We start from the raw sequence: 17,675 nt of genomic DNA on the forward strand, positions 1-17,675 counted from the left end.
GACTTTACTGCGAAGATATTCACATTTTTCCCATATTTCAGCCTATTATTTGTTGCCTGCCTTACAATTCTAATTATCAAATCCACAAATCATTACCTCTGACTTCTCTTTTACATACAGAAAGTCCATGAAAGGTTTCCAGATCTTCACAAAGTTGGCTGTTGTTTTAAACCGCAGCAACTCCATTAGATTGGCCATTTCTACAATCTCCAACATCTTCACTAACCAGTGATCTACTGTTGGAAGTTTATTCGATTTCCAATATTGTGCATAAACTATTCTTGCAGCCGTTCTCATATATCTAATCAAAATTCCAAATTCATTTTCTATTGAAGCATCCATTAAGCTCAATAGGCACATCTCTGGTTTTAATTGTAGGTTACTCTTTAATATTTTTTGCATTGTTACGTATATTTGTTTCCAATATTTTTTAGCAACAGGGCAGGTCCACCACATATGGTAGAAGGAACCCCCATTTTATTGGCATTTCCAACACCCACCTCACAGGGTGTTTGTTTGCAGGGATAATAATGATGTTGAATTTGTAAACCACTCTGAGTGTGTCATTAAGTTGTCCTGAAGAGCAGTATATAAGCACAAGGTTGTTGTTGTTGTTATTATTATTAATTAGCATCAACAAAAACATTGAACAAAATAGAAATTACTAACAGACTCACAGAAACACAGTTATAGATATGCTTGGCGAGAGGATTTCTTTAAGTATGGACATTGACTTTGGAAGCAGTTTATTCCTCTACTTTCCTCCCCACCAGCCTCCATAAGGCTCCCTTCACATCCCTGTTTCTCAGGCTGTAGATCAGGGGGTTGAGCATGGGTGTGACAACCCCATAAAAAACCGACACTACTTTGTCCCTGTCTGTGAAAGTCTTGGCTTGAGGCTTCACGTATGCAGCCAAGGCAGTGCCATAAAAAGTGCCCACCACAGCCAAATGAGACCCACAGGTGGATAAAGCTTTCCCCCGGCCCTGGGCTGAGCTGATGCGCAGCACAGCCAGACCAATGCGCCCATACGTCACCAGGATGAAGGCAAAGGGGAACAGGAGAGAGAACACACTTGTTATCAGCATGTTAAGCCCACTGACGTGAGTGTCAGAGCAAACCAATTTCAGCACTGCCTGGATCTCACATGAAACATGATTTACCACATTGTGGCCACAGAAATGTGCTGCTGGCATGCTAAAAAAGGGTACGATGGTCAAGAGGAAAGAGATGATCCACAGGCCGACTGCCAGCATGAGGCACATCCTTCGATTCATGATTAAACTGTAGTGTAGAGGGCTGCATATTGCCACAAAGCGGTCGTAAGCCATGACGGCCAGTAAGAAGCACTCAGCCACTCCCAAAAAAAGACTAATGGTCATTTGTGCAAAACAGTTGCCCAGAGGTATAACAGCTTTGTCTTTCAAGAAGTGCGCCAGCATCTGTGGGACTGAAGTGGTGACGTAGCAGACATCAATGAAGGAGAGGTTGCTGAGGAAGAAATACATGGGTGTGTGGAGGTGAGAATCCACCGCAATTAGCACCAGAATGAGACCATTCCCAGCTATGGTGACTGCGTAGATGACTAAGAAGAGGAAAAACAAGGCAGCACGCACTTGGGGCTGTCTGGAGAGACCCACGAGCACGAACTCGGTCACTGTGGTGGCGTTATCCCAATATTCCATATTTCCTGAAAAAGGAGTATTGAGAATCATAGTGCCATCTGCCTGAAATTTCATCCTAAAGCATGCCTCTTCAAACTCCTGTTATATGTTAAAATCAAGACACAGATGAAAGTCTTTGGTATCAAGTTGAACCCAGAGTGAAGAGAACGTGCATGCAAATACGGTTTGTATACTTTCTCAATCTCAACTGCCCCAATTGCTCCAATGCAAAACTTACAATTACAGCTTTACTATAAGAATCTGATTTTATTGATTGAAATCTGCATCTCTTAAGAAAGCATGCTGATATTAGTAAAGATATCAAATTGTAGTACGAAAGAGATCTGTAACCATATGAAACTAGGTAATTGATTTCAAATACTTGTTGCTTTCCATCTTGATTGTTTCCCACTGATCTTAGTTTATACCATATTGGTACAAAATTTTTGTGTGCATCTTTTTGAGTCATTGGAGAAAAATATACTGTGCTTTGCTGTAAATGTGTGTAAACTACTCCAAATAGGTCAAGGTAATACTATTTCAAGGGGAAGAGGGAGCAGAATCGTTAAATGCTGACTTAATGAACGTTGACTCTGGGCCAACCTGGATGCTATGTTTTTGTAAAAAGTCAGTTCCAGGTAGCGTCAGCTAAAAAATGTGAGAAATAACTTCCCCTCGGTGCCATTTCAGCTGGGGAAATGTTGAGGATGGAGGAGGCAGGAGCCCTTCCTCTGCCACATCACAGTTTTGAGCCAAATTGGGCTTTCCCTCATTTTTAAAGGGACATTCTTCATAGCTCCTGCATAGGTACAGAGAAAGTGAGTCAGGTCTGGGGAACCTGTGTGGTGGACAGTGCCCTCAAGTCATAGCTGACTTACAGCAACCCCTGATGGGATTTTCATGGCAAGAGACTGAGAGCTGAACCACACGATACAAATTGCACGCGAATGACACGAACACTTACTTACACGTGTTCCAACATTGTTTTAAACTACACGTGCCAGGACTGCAGGACCTCCATCGAACCCGTGTTCGTGGTGGCACAGGTTTTCTCTGTGTACCTCCAAGATGCAGGAAGGATATCCCATCGTGCATCTCCACTTTGCGCAGATAGGAAGTGGAATATAAAGGAAATAAGGATGCTCTGCATTGCTGACTTACTGATGGTGACCACGTACATGCGCCATCGTGGCTACACTGGAGCAGAAAATTTTGAATGCATGCCTAGACGAGGACACGTGCTCATTGAGAGAATGCTGGACATGGGTATTTGGGGTAAGACAGCACGCCTGACACTTGCTCGGTCTCGTGTAATTAGTATCATGTGGTTCGGCACTCAGAGAGGTGGTTTGCCATTGTCTGTCTCTGTGACTCTGGTCTTCATCGGAGGTCTCCCATCCAGTTACTAACCATGTGCAACCCTGCTTAGCTTCTGAGATCGAACTACATCAGGCTCACCTGTGCTATCCAGGTCATGGTAGGGAACCTGTACTCATCTCTTTTAATATTCCACATCCAGTTTAGCCCTTAGAATTAACCATTGCTTCAGTGCAATAAACTCCAGTCTAAGCCCATTCAAATCTGTGAATTTAGACTGGAAGAACTCTCTTTAGGATTATACTGCTAGATGCTTAAACAATTTTCTGCCTTGAGTACTTATTAAGAAGACTTTGATTCCTGAGAGCTGTGGATACACTGTGTAAATACATTAATACTGAATAAAAGTCATTCTAACACAGAGTTGCTGTATATCAAAACCAAAGCTTGCTGTCAAACAAAGGTCTTTTATGTTAACTATTCATTACTTCATCCTTTTAAGCTGGATATGCTCTGGATTTACCCCTGGAACTGCTGCAAAAAAAGTAGATTCTCTATCACAGAACTATCTCCCCACCCTTCCCCATCGCCGAGAGGAAATGGGCATTCCACTTTATCTTTAAATAGAATTTATTCGCAATGAGCTATGAATTCTGAATTGGAGCATTTTCTTCATTGGAATAAGCCCATCCCATGTAATAAATACTGTGTTTCTCTGTTTTCATAGTGAAAAAAGAATAAATTATGTTTTTGCAATTGTGTACATTTGCACATATTTTTTTTCACCAACTAATTCATTCCCCAACTCAAAGGTAAGACATAAACACCTCAGTTACATTGAACGAAGTTTTTATTGATGATCTAATTTAATTCTTACTAATGATGGATAATTAATTAATATAGGTGAACTAGAAAGGGCACCCAAAGATGCTACCCAATGGATTCGCCATTGTTTGTGCAGTTCCACCCTGGCTTCAACACTTGCTGCTAATTTAGTGGCTCTTTGTTTGGCTTTGCCTGCACCTCAAAAATGTGAGAGAGGCTCTTGATAAAGGCCCCTGTCTGAGGGCCAAGCTACACATGACGAATGACACTTGAATGGCAAGTGTATTTCTCCCTGTTCACTTGCCCTCCACTCAATCCACTTGCCGTTCAAGTGTCATTCGTCATGTGTAGCTTGGCCCTGAGTCAGCATGAAGTTTTAGGCATCAACCAGCTGCACTAAGAAAGTTTCCTTCCCAGGCACTCGAACTAATCAGCCCAAAGTTTCCAGTTTAGATTCAACTTTCTATTCTAAAATACCTCCGGTATGTGTGTTTTGGGTGTCTCTTTCTCTTTGCATCTGATGAAGAGAGCTGTGGCTCTCAAAAGCTTGTGCTACAATAAAGTTGGTTAGTCTTGAAGGTGCTTCCGAACTCTTTACTATTTTGCAACTACAGACTAACACAGCTAAATCCTCTGGATCATTCTCTCTCATATTCTATTTCTAAATGATTTTCTGTTTGATTAATTAAAAAACACTGACCTCATCTGTTGTTGAGACTTTGACAGAATCATTCTCCTGTCTCTTTATGATGGAGATTCTCCACAACTTGTTCTCTCAAGCCATTTGAAGAGAAGAGCCGGGTCAAAGAAGATTTCGTGCAATATGAGCACCAACTCGTGTGAAGTGCTGTAAAAACAAAATCCAGTCACCTCACTTGTAGAACTACAGCTTGCCCAGTATTCTAAGACAGCAATGCGGGTACCCTCTTAGGATGGAATGGCATCAACTTCTCTGACAGGAAATATTCTGAAAGCAGGGAGAGAGGACTGTTTTTAACAGGGGTATTGCATGATAGGTGGAGGGAAGGTGATGTGGTATAGCGCTATCTTGTCAGATCTCAGAAGCTAAGCAGGGTCAGTAGTACATGGATGGGAGACCACCAAGAAAGACTGCAGAGGAAGGCAATGGCAAACCACCTCTGCTTCTCACTTGCCTTGAAGGCCCCTGCTGGAGTAACCATTAAAATGGAATAAAATAAGGGCCATTTGTTGATTCTGAAGCTACAACTGTGTAATAGCCTCTTGTGCCTAAAAAGCTGGGTGCAAAAATATTAAGTTTTTGTGCACTCTGTATTCTAATAATTCTTGTCGCGAAAAGTTGCAAAATATTCTTGACCTTATTAATTTTCCCTCCCCCCCCTTTTCTTTCTGTATCCCTTTTTTTTAACTTTGATAAAATAATTTTTTTTAAAAAGCTGGGTGCCACTGGGTACCAGTTTTAGTTCTTCAGATACATTCAGCACAGATTACATCAGGTTTTTCACACTGTGTTCCAACTTTCTTTTCTTTTTCTCTTTTTTGGGGGGGGAGGGGGACGTCCAACCTCAAGGTGGTTTCTGGAGATCCTGAAGTCTTGCAAATTGTTTTGTGATATTTGGCTGGTCCCCATAAAACTGTCCATAAACGAAATGAGTGTGTTTCTAATGACCCGGTTCCAAGGGTGTGATGTAGCTACAGCTGAAGCAATATTTTGGTTTTCGGATGGCAAAGCCATCCTGCCACTCATGATGACTGATGTTCACATTACAGAGCTTGTTGTTGTGGGTTTTCCGGGCTGTATTGCCGTGGTCTTGGCATTGTAGTTCCTGACGTTTCGCCAGCAGCTGTGACTGGCATCTTCAGAGGTGTAGCACCAAAAGACAGAGATCTCTCAGGGCCAAGCTATACATGACAAATGACACTTGAACGGCAAGTGTATTTCTCCCTGTTCACTTGCCCTCCACTCAATCCACTTGCCAGGCAAGTGTCTTTCGTCATGTGTAGCTTGGCCCTCAGTGTCACAGTGTGGAAAAGATGTTGGCAGGTAATTTATATCTACTCAGGACAGTGGGGTTGGGCTGAGTCATCCTTTTCCACACTGTGACACTGAGAGATCTCTGTCTTTTGGTGCTACACCTCTGAAGATGCCAGCCACAGCTGCTGGCGAAACGTCAGGAACTACAATGCCAAGACCAGAGCCATACAGCCCGGAAAACTCACAACAACCAGCATTCTCCGGCCGTGAAAGCCTTCGACAATACATTACAGAGCTTGTTTGATTTAAGAAAAACACACCAAAAATTTCTCTTTGCTTTGCAAGATCCTTTCTTTGTCACTAGATATTAAACTCTTCAATTCCTTGTTGCTATAATAAAATCATTAACAAAACAATTTACCGACCATCCTGTAAGTTCTGCATTGAATAAAGATATGCTGTTCAGTCTCAATGGATGCTTAACTTAAAGTCCCGCTGAGTTCAGTGGGGTTTTCTTTTAGCTGTGGATGGGATTTTATTTTGTGATCCTTGGCATAATTACTAGGAACAATGCAATCCCACGGTACTGAGGGCCAAGCTACAAGTGACAAATGACTCTTGAACGGCAAGTGGATTGAGTGGAGGGCAAGTGAACAGGGCGGAATACACTTGCCGTTCAAGTGTCATTCGTCACTTGTAGCTTGGCCCTGAGTGAGACATCCTTTCAAGAAAAAATGTATAGGGTTGGTCTGCTTTTCGGAGTCCTCTCTCCCATCAATCTTCTACAAAAACTTTATTAAAACTGGATGAGGAAAAAAAATATAAACCTCATAATCCACAAGTTTAGTTAACATTTTCCTACATGATTGAATTTAACACAAAACACTCCTCTCAAGCGCTCACCCAATGTTGAGAAAAGTTCATCCAGAAAGAGAATATGCAAGTTTCACAAGAATTTTACATTCATTTTGATACCAAAATAAGAATCACCCCAGAAATTCAGTAGCAACCCAAAATATAGGAATCAGGGTCTCCTCCGAATACATAAAACCTGTGAAGTACTTATTCTCTGTCACACCCATACCTTAAGAACATAAGAATGTGAAGCTGTCTGAGGGCCAAGCTACAAGTGAGGAATGACACTTGAACAGCAAGTGGATCGAGTGGAGAGCAAGTGGAGGGCAAGTGAACAGGGAGGAATACACTTGCCGTTCAAGTGTCAAACTGGAAATGCTAGAGACTGAACATGGAACTATAAGCAAGGAAGATGCCCTACCATGGAGCTGCAGTCCTTTCTCAAGGGGAAGACTTGGATGAACTATGGTCCATCACCAGGTATATGGTGATATACTATGGTCCATCACCAGATGAATTATGGTCCATCACCAGGTATAACATAAGAAATGCTCTAATGGTCCAGCATTCTGTTTCTTCCAGTGGCTAATCCAACATCAGAGAGGGCCAGCGTGCAAATATAAGGTTCGCATTGCCCTTACACCTACCCCAGGAAATCAAATCCATCCCCAACTTGTTTTACATGTACATTAAAGACTAGGCTTCCTCAATCCAAGTTTTTGCAAAATTTTCTGCCTAAACCCCAGCTGGAAAAAAAAATCAAGATACTTCAAGAAGTGGTGAGACATGAATTCCATGTTATTTATCTGACAGGATTTCAAAGTCTAAATGCCTTGACGTGAACATTGGATTCATTAAAGTTTCACATATAACTTTATAGATTTATCTAAAAGGGTCTCTTGATGGCCAATGGCGCTATCATCTTTGGAATCTTTAGCAGATTTGATATTAATACCTCCTAGGAAATCCCACCTAATATGTACGTGAATGAACTCAAAACCTATCAAATATATTCTATGAAATGTCATGAGAGTGCACCTTATTTTCTAAAAGAAAAAAAATTAAGATGCCTCATTCTTACTTCATCTTCATCTTCTATTTTCGTTGCAGCCAAGGGTTTCAAGCAAAATCCTGGATGGGTTCACCAACGCAGCTGTATTCTATCTGTGACTGTTTTAAAAGGTATCTTTTCTTTCTGAAGATCATAACTGTCTTTAGGAGGCCAGAGGGACTACATCTCATGGAGACAATTAACCAAGAAGCCTAGAGCCCAAGCTAAAAGTAACAATGTAAGATTGCATCATTAGCGTACTAATTTCAGATTTAACTGGTTAGTCAAAGGGGACATTTCTGTATTCATCGTTTTTAAAAAGGTGGTGAAGGAATTCACTCAGGGCCAAGCTACAAGTGATGAATGACACTTGAACAGCAAATGTGTTTTTCCCTGTTCACTTGCCCTCCACTCAATCCACTTGCCATTCAAGTGTCATTTGTCACTTGTAGCTTGGCCCTCAGACTCCAGTTTTTTCATATTGTCCTATCAAGACATTACCTTCCTTTTCCTCTCAGAATTCGAATTCCCAGTGAGATATTTGTTCAAGAGAAATTCTAAACTTAGAGATACTCCTGAAAATAAAACATTCACAAGAAACATTCAAGGGTTGTTAATGACTGGACCCACCGGTAATCACCACTGATGACGATTCTTTCTGTCAGTGGGGTGTGACTTTCTTGCTCCCTCCATTCTGTAGATTCTCCAAACATCCCTTTGAATGCTGTTTCTTGTGGAGAGGGGACCTCCAGGAACTGGTCTAGATCAGGGAAGGAACTGGAGGTCTAGATCAGGAGGGGGAAACAAAGGGCCCCCTGCGACCAGCAGAAATGCTCACTGTATCCATCCTTCCATAATTCTATCAAAATTGTTCTTGTGTGTTTGTGGAGGAGGGGGGCGAGATTTACCCATCCCAAATTTTCTTGCTCCTCTTGAAATAAAATGAAATGAAATCCTGCCCTCAAGTCATAGTTGACTTATGGCAACACCTGGTGGGGTTTTCATGGCAAAAGACTAACAGAGGTGGTTTGCAATTGCCTACCTCTGCAACCCTAGTCTTTTTTGGAGGTGTCCCATCCAATTGCTAACCAAGGTCGACCCTGCTTCTGAGATCTGGCTCTCTTGGGCTATCCAGGTTTAACCAGCAATATACTGGTCTGCAGTTTCATAGGTTGTTGTTCATCACATTTGTCCTTGCTGTCCAGGAAAAATATTGAGAAAGGACTGGACAAAAACTCAGCTAGTATCATAATGACCCTGTACAAATCAATGGTACGGCCTCATTTGGAATACTGTGCACAATTCTGGTCACCACACCTCAAAAAAGATATTGTAGCACTGGAAAACGTGCAGAAAAGGGCAACTAGAATGGTTAAAGGGATGGAACACTTCCCCTATGAAGAAAGGTTAAAGCGCTTGGGGCTCTTTAGCTTGGAAAAACGACGACTGACGGGTGACGTGATAGAGGTTTACAAGATTATGCACAGGATAGAGAAGGTAGAGAGAGAAGTATTTTTCTCCCTTTCTCATAATACAAGAACTCGTGGGCACTCAATGAAATTGCTGAGTAGTCGGGTTAGAACAGATAAAAGGAAGTACTTCTTCACCCAAAAAGACATGGAATTCACTGCCTCAGGAGGTGGTGGCAGCTTCAAACATCGACAGCTTCAAGAGGGGATTGGATAAACATCTGGAGCAGAGGTCCATCAGTGGCTATTAGCCACAAGGTATAGATGGAACTCTCTGTCTAGAGAAGTGCTGCTCTGTATTCTTGGTGTTGGGGGGGCAATCAGTGGGAGGGCTTCTAGTGTCCCTTCCCCACTGGCAGACCTCCTGAGGACACCTGGTTTTTGGCCACTGTGTGATACACAGTGTGGGACTGGATAGGCCATTGGCCTGATCCAACATGGCTTCTCTTATGTTCTTAAATGTCTGGTATTTTCTAATTAAGAATTCCAAGAAACATGCAGTTCCAGAAGGACTGGGGGCAGGGGTTCAAGAGTTAGAATGCAAATGAGAAAATAAAGGACCACCCCCCAAAGAATTCAAACCTTGGGGCTTCTAAAGGGTGGGTTGGTGGAAGACAAACTGTTGCTGGTTTTTGCGTTTCCATTCCCCCCTCTTCTCCTTCTCCTCAAGCAACAGAGCAGTTTCTTCCCTGCCCTGAAATGATTGTCCATGTGTAAGAAAGACTCATTTTCTGGCTCTCCTCTGTGTTGCAAACTTTTACTCCTTTGTGTTGTCTTTTCTCCATTGTCCCTTCTTACTTGGGGAGCTGCTTTTCCTGCCCTGCCTCACCCAGCCCTCCAAGCTGTCTGTCCCTTCTGTCTGTTATCTGGGAAAAAGTAAAACCGATATGGGGGAATCCCACCATAACTTATTAACTACTGAAATTCAAGACAAAATATGATGCAAAGTTGAGTGAAGGGAAATGAATATTCTTATGTACAATCAAAGATTCTAGGAAAAGTATCACCAGTGCACATCACAACTAACATTGACAACAATTTATAGAGTAATATAAGAAGTTTTGAATATCAATTATTGGTTACATGGACCATCAGTACTTCTAAAAAAGTGACAAAGTTCAAGCATAAATTAGTGTACTAACAAAGAATCTCAGAGGTAAGAATTAAATGCATTGAAACAAATCACACCAATGGGGATAAATGCTGGGTTGTATGATTCTCAGGTAAGTCTAATAAAGTTTCTAAGTGCTATGATCTCTCAGTGTTGTTGACTTCTGTTTTCTTTTTCTTTTTTTGCAGGTGAGAAGACACCCTAACGGCTCTGCTCGATGAGGAGCTGGCTTGCCACCTTGTTTCCAGGAATCTTCATCAAGAACATGCCATGTTTATACCTCACTTTCCAAAAATGCAACAACCAACAGCAAACCTCTTTGTACTCCCATTTCCCCAACACATAATAAATTAAATAAAGAATTAATTGTACAATAAACACATGCATATTATTGAATCCATAGTCAAAGGTATTGTATTCTTCCAAAAAAAGACCACCTTGGTAACTCATGTTGATTGCTTATTATTGCTCCATTTGGGCTCTTAAAATGATAAGACTTTATAGTAAATTTTTAAAGGTGGTAATTTGTTGAAATATGTACCTTTTATATATTTATTTTAGAATGGCATGTGTCTCGCTGATGTGCAATCATGTAATTTTGAATTGATTTCAAGAATGTGATGGCCTCTGGCTAATAAACTTTGTTGTTGTTGTTGTTGATAAGACTTTATTAAGGATATGTGGCCAATATCAATCTTACAAGAAACAGGTATAATTGATCTGAGCATTCAGTCCAAGAGGGTTAAGGGCATTAAGGGCATTAAGTCCAGAAGGCTTCTCTTTGTAAAAGCCCTTTCTGTACCATATTTGCTTTACTCAGTCTGGCTACATTAAATCAGAGGTCTCCATCATTTTGAGCCTGGGGGCTTCTCAAAGAGGTTATGAATTCTGACCACTGCACCACACTTTCTCTGATAGCTCAGGGGAGTTCTTAACCCACTCACCCCTGGTCAGGTAAAGGATGGGATATTTTCCACCCTCCTTCAGACTGTTTCATTCCTCTCCCCACCAGCAGTTTAAATCAATCTCTTCTCCTTCATTTTATTGTCACAACAGCCCCTCGGTGTCATAGATCCAGAGAAGTTAGTTGTGTTAGTCTGCAGTAGCAAAACAGTATCTGATGAAGAGAGCTGTGGCTCTCGAAAGCTTATGCTACAATAAAGTTGGTTAGTCTTAAAGTGCTACTGGACTCTGCTATTTTGCTCTTGATGTCAGTTAGGCTGAAAGTGTATGATTGGTCCAAGGTCACTTAGGAAGTTTCCACGGCACAGGTGAGAATCAACCCAGTTTGACATCCTAACCACTACCTCACACTGTCTCCTTTTTATCCTCTCTACAATCCTGTGAGATAAGTAAGCCTGAAAGGGCTGTACAAAAGAGTGCACAGAGCACTAACATATGGGCCATTTCCACACACGTTGAATAATGCACTTTCAATGCACTTTAGCAATCCTTTGGAAGTGGATTTTTTGTTCCACACATGGAAAAGCAGTTCCAAATGTTCACTAAAGAGTATTGAAAGTGGATTATCCAATGTGTGTGGAAGCAGCCATGGTGTAAACAGAAACCTCAAATACAATTTATCGCATGTCAACTCCTCCCACCAAAAGATTTCAAATATAAATTAATGAGAAATCAAATATAATTTCTCTTCAGAGGAAAAGAGAACAAGATGAACCAATTGCTATTACTAAAAAAGAAAATTTCTGAAAAAGAAATCCCACCCCCTGTTACAACACTACCATTAACAATAACAAATGTGTCAAGTGATCTCAAGTATAGACCCATTGACTGAGGATCTAAGAAGGATCTTGCAGGATGTGAACAATGTCTACCTAGTCTAGCATCCTTTGCAAAGAAGCTCACTAACCAGATGACGGTAAACCAGAAATTGGCCAATGATCCACTGGTGGACTAGTATAGAGTACCTTCTGCTCACCTCTGTCCTGTTTGTACACTAATCACAGAGATGTTTCTAACTTTTTGTTGAGAATGAAATCAGACTTCTAATTTGCAATTTTAAAATTTTATTTTAAAAAATCCTCAGTGTACAATGTCCATGTTATAACACACAATGTTCTTAATTAATGGTTGAAAAAGGCATGAACACAATGCTTTTGAATTTTGACTAGACAGAAGTCCTGGTAATTTGATTGACAGTAAACTGGACCTCACTTACAGCGTCAAATATTTAAGGCACCTTTGATTTAATTGCACAGACATGTTTTGTTAACATCAACAGAGTAACTCTGAAACAGTAATCTGATTCCCAGTATGACCATTTATTTTTTCCATTTCACTTTGCCTCAACCAGGACCAGGCCTTTCTCGGTCCCGGCAACTACCTGGTAGAATTCTGCATCTGTGGAGGCCCAGGGCCAAGCTACAAGTGACGAATGACACTTGAACAGCAAGTGGATTGAGTGGAGGGCAAGTGAACAGGGAGAAATCCACTTGCCGTTCAAGTGTCATTCGTCATGTGTAGCTTGGCCCCCAGTCTCAACAAGATCTGCTATCATTTCACCAGGCCAGTAAGACAGAGATGTTCCACCAGGTTTATGGGGGTTGAGGCAGGCTAATCATCCAACCGGCCCCTCCCAGTGTGTGTGTGTGTGGGGGGGGAGATGTGCCCAACCCTGTATTGACTAAATCTTAACCATCCTGCCCCATGGACCTTGAGGTACTGAGGGCCAAGCTACACATGACGAATGACACTTGAACGGCAAGTGTATTTCTCCCTGTTCACTTGCACTCCACTCAATCCACTTGCCGTTCAAGTGTCATTCGACATGTGTAGCTTGGGCCTGAGATGTAAGGTGCAACGTGAGCTGCCTTTTATGTTTGAATGCTGTATTCACTATTGCAGCCTAGGCTGATGGCGCGGAGGATGGCAAGCGCTGGCGACAAACTGAGACCACACACTGGCTGGGTGAAAATAGGCCACAACTTTATTGCGAACAGCAGGTAAGGAGCGAAGGCAGTCATATGGATCGGATCCCCAAGCATCGGCTGGCCCGCCTGCCAGCCGATGAACCCTCCCCCCTCAGGCCCCAGCTGAGGGGGGGCACCCAAGGAGCGGCATTAAGGGGGAGATCATCTGGGTGTACACCCCTGCATGATTCCCCTGTCGCCTGGTGGTGAGTCCGCCTGGCAGCCCCCGAGCTGGGCATGCACCTCCGTGACTCACCCCCAAGATTCCTTATGGGAATCCCCTTACAGGAACCAGGGCGGAGGCCCTGATTCCCCCAAAAGAGATCCGATCCAATGACCAACCGCCAAAAGTTGTGACAAAGAAGAAACCATACAAGCCATGAAAGAAAGGGAGCGGTGGGTGGGATTCGCCGCCCGAGCCGAGTGAACTGAGGCCGGGCCGGGCCCTAAATAAATACCCAGCCAGCGGACCAGAGGGAAGACTGCCTCCCCGAGGTCCGCCGGCTGGCCCGGCCCCGCCCCCCGGCCGGCTGATTGGCCGGCCAGAATTCAAATCGATTGGATGCTGGCTGCCCGGCTGAGACCGAGTCAGCCAGCATACCGGCCGCCGCGCCTGCCCTGCCCCCCGCGCCTCCCGGCAGCAAACCAGGCTCCCGGTAAGTCGGGCACCCGCGCTTGCAGCCTAGGCTGATGGCACGGAGGATGGCAAGCGCTGGCGACAAACTGAGACCACACACTGGCTGGGTGAAAATAGGCCACAACTTTATTGTGAACAGCAGGTAAGGAGCGAAGGCAGTCATATGGATCGGATCCCCAAGCATCGGCTGGCCCGCCTGCCAGCCGATGAACCCTCCCCCCTCAGGCCCCAGCTGAGGGGGGGCACCAAAGGAGCGGCATTAAGGGGGAGATCATCTGGGTGTACACCCCTGCATGATTCCCCTGTCGCCTGGTGGTGAGTCCGCCTGGCAGCCCCCGAGCTGGGCATGCACCTCCGTGACTCACCCCCAAGATTCCTTATGGGAATCCCCTTACAGGAACCAGGGCGGAGGCCCTGATTCCCCCAAAAGAGATCCGATCCAATGACCAACCGCCACCAGAGCCCCCCCGGGGGGGGCTCCCGCCAAAGCTCCTACCGCCGCAACCACTCCAGCAGACCATCCCTGAGGTCCTGCAGCCAAATGTCATGCCCCCAGCTGGACAGGTGCACCCCATCTGGGCGGAACAATGCCTCCATGCGGAATGATATATCTGAGTGCTGGATGAGCAGGCCCCCGGCAGCGGAGATGTAATGTCCCATGGCGCGGGCCACCCTTTGCCGGATTCCGTCCACCTTCTCGGGGTGGCGCGCAAAACGCCAGCAGCACCTCTGGAGCAAGTCCGACCACAGGAAGAAAGTCCGAGGGAACAACCCCCTTAGATAGTCCAGGTCACTGCACATCGCCCGTTTCAGCTCCGGAGCCTCCCGCCTGCCCAGGTCGTTTTCTCCCAGCTGGATAATCAAGGCGTCGGGTGGGCTCTCCCGGCGGGCCTGCCGCAACAAGGTGGGAACCAGCGCCTCCCACCGCATGCCCCGGGAGCCAATCCAGCGAATCTCGATGCGATCGTCCAACCCGAGGTGTCTTCCCCATCCTGAGGACGCCACGTACTTTCCGGCCCAATGCACGATACTGTGGCCACAAATCCAAACAATCCTCCAGCACCCTGAAACATGAAGCATAAACAGACTCAATGAGCCAGAGCCCTGGCAGGGCGGATGTAAGTGCGGAAGGCCCGGGACCGCCAGCGGCCGAGCCGCTGGATGGTAGACGCGGGGAGCCCGAGGCCTGCCGCCACTGTGGCTGCGCCAATGTGGAAGGAATGGGATGCGAAGCTCGCTGGCGGGAACCCAGCTGCCTGTAGGCATGCCCGCAGCAGGGCCGCGAACTGGTAGCGTGTAAACGGGGCGCCGCCCCTGTGCACCAGGAAGGGGCCGGGGAGGGGAGGCCGGACTGCTAGGTAAGACTGGACGGCCCTGACTGGACAGATGGCCTGCTCCCGAGAGGCCCGCAGGCTGACAGAGACCCCCCGGCCCCATTGGTCGGTTTTGGATTGCCGGACCAGGATGGTGACCCTGCGCCTGGAAAGAACCATGTCCCCTGCTCCCAGGGCCCTGCCAGAGGCATCCTGGCGGGACCCCGCCACCAGTTCGCTGACCCTGAAGGCCCCGAAAAAGGCCAGGGTGAAGGCCACGTGTACAAGCCGCTCCTCGTATGAAGACCAGCAGATGTCTGGGAGTGCCTGCAAGATCGCCCGCAGGATGGGCAAGGTGATGGGCCTGCGCTGGTCAGGTGCCCGCGGGGAGACCCTGCCCCACCCCTCTATAGCCCTGCGAGCCTGGAAACCGTCACATGGATCGGGGAATCCTTCTGCCTTGCAGACGAAAGAGATTCCCGACAACTCGCGCCGCATGGTTCCTGGAGCGAAGCCAGATCCTCGCAGGTGGGCCAGGTAACGCAGCACCGTGGTCTTGGATGGCGGCCAGGGGTCCCGGTCTCCTTCCTTTCCGATGAAGGTGAGGAAGCGCGCCACTGCCTTGGCATAAGCCCGCAGAGTAGAGGGAGCCACTGAGCTGAGAATTCCCTGTGTCACTGTGTCTCGCCAATCCGCCACAGGTTCACCGGGAATGGGTCGGGAGTGCGTGCCGCTTGAGGGGCCAGCGAGAAGAACTTCTCCATCTGGAAGCGAGACAGCGCATCTGCCATGCTGTTATCCAAACCTGCTACGTGCCGGGCTGAAAATGAGATGTTAGCGGAAAGACAGCATAGCACAAAGTGCCGGATGAGCCGCATGACCCGCTCAGAGCGAGAGGACTGCTTGTTAATCACCCGGACTGACGCCTGGTTGTCGCACCAGAAGAGGACCCGTTTGTCCCTGAACTCCTCCCGCCAGATTGTAACGGCGACCAAGATGGGAAACAGCTCCAGGAAGGTGAGGTCCCTGAGGATCCCGGAGCTGGCCCAGGATGAGGGCCATCGCTGAGCGCACCACCTCCCTTTGAAGAAGACCCCAAACCCCAGGCTGCCCGCTGCATCCGACTGCACCTGCAAGTCGGAGCCTGGAGAGAGGGCACGTTGCCACAGCGAAACCCCGTTGTAATTGGAGAGGAACTCTCCCCAGACCCTGAGATCCTCCTTCATCCCCTTAGTGAGCCGAATGTGATGGTGCGGTGCCGATGCCCCCCTGCACGCCCTGGCCAGGCGAGCGCAGAAGGCCCGGCCCGGGGAAACCACTCGGCAGGCAAAGTTGAGATGCCCAATGATGGACGGAGGTCCCTTAAGGTGCACTTCTCCCGAGGGAGAGTGGACTCAATGATGGCCCGCAGCCGAGCCAACTTGTCCTGTGGGAGGCGAGAAAGGCCTGCCTCGGAGTCGAGTTCAATCCCCAGGTAAGTGAGACGGGAGGTGGGGCCCTCCGTCTTTTCCGGGGCAAGTGGGACCCCCAGCTCATCAGCCAAGTCCTGGAAGATCCTAAGCCGAATGGCACAAGTGTGACCACCAGGGGGCGCCATGATCAGGAAATCATCGAGGTAATGAGTAATGTGGGGGGGGAACCCATGCGATCCTTGGCGGCCCACTCCAGGAAGGTGCTGAATGCCTCAAAGGCGGCACAGGCAACAGAGCACCCCATGGGCATGGCCCTGTCCACGTACCATTGATCCCTGAACTTGAAACCCAGGAGGCAAAAGTCCTGAGGGTGAACTGGAAGTAGCCTGAAGGCGGATTGAACATCACACTTGGCCAAGAGGGCCCCCCGCCCGCAGGACTGGACGAGGCGGACCGCCTGGTCAAAGGAGGCATATCTAACTGAGCACAGCTCCTGGGGGATGCAATCATTGACTGAAGAACCACGCGGGTATGACAGGTGGTGTATGAGTCTGAACTCTCCAGGGGCCTTCTTGGGGACGACCCCCAGAGGAGAAACCCTGAGGTTAGGCAACGGGGGGGGGAAGAGAAGGGGCCAGACACCCGGCCAGCCCCCACCTCCTTGGCAATTTTGGCAGCGACCACCTCGGGCAACTCCTTTGCAGACTTAAGGTTGCCCGAGGAAGTGGCCACCCGGAGGCCTGTGAAAGGAATTCGGAAGCCTTTGGAGAAGCCTTCCATCAGGAAGGCAGCCGCCAGCCTGTTAGGGTATTGTTCCAGGAGGGGGCGGAGGGCCTGCAGGCGGATAGGTGTGTGAGCCAACCCTAACTCAGCGCAGCCAGGGCTACTTGCTGCTGCTGCTGGGCTGGTGACCGGCGGTGGAACTCGACCCCCCATCCCTATGGGCACCACTATTGGAGGACCGGCCCCCCCGAAAGGGAGCCGTGGCCTGGGATCCTCGCGGGCATACCTGGCGGGAGTGCGGGGCACCACAAGACTCGCAACAGTGCTCGTAACGGCACTTGGACCGCTGGCACTTGCCCTGATTGAATTCCCAGCACAGGCCGCGAGGTCTGTCCCGCCGGCTGAACCAGCGCC

The 17,675-nt window shown here is 47.0% G+C and overlaps 1 protein-coding gene across 1 annotated transcript; it reads right to left on the reverse strand.

Annotated features, from left to right (window-relative positions):
* Positions 1 to 746: 746 nt before the first annotated feature.
* On the reverse strand, positions 747 to 1,715 carry LOC129346462 (olfactory receptor 13H1-like). The gene has a single exon (XM_055003814.1). The coding sequence runs from the start codon at positions 1,713 to 1,715 to the stop codon at positions 747 to 749; it is 969 nt and encodes a 322-aa protein (XP_054859789.1).
* Between the last annotated feature and the right edge of the window lie 15,960 nt (positions 1,716 to 17,675).

This window comes from Eublepharis macularius, chromosome 19 (assembly GCF_028583425.1).
Source record: "Eublepharis macularius isolate TG4126 chromosome 19, MPM_Emac_v1.0, whole genome shotgun sequence".
Classification (NCBI taxonomy): Eukaryota; Metazoa; Chordata; class Lepidosauria; order Squamata; family Eublepharidae; genus Eublepharis; species Eublepharis macularius.

Coding starts and splice junctions, on each gene's coding strand:
- LOC129346462 (XM_055003814.1), bottom strand. CDS start 1,715: ATGATTCTCAATACTCCTTTTTCAGGAAATATGGAATATTGGGATAAC.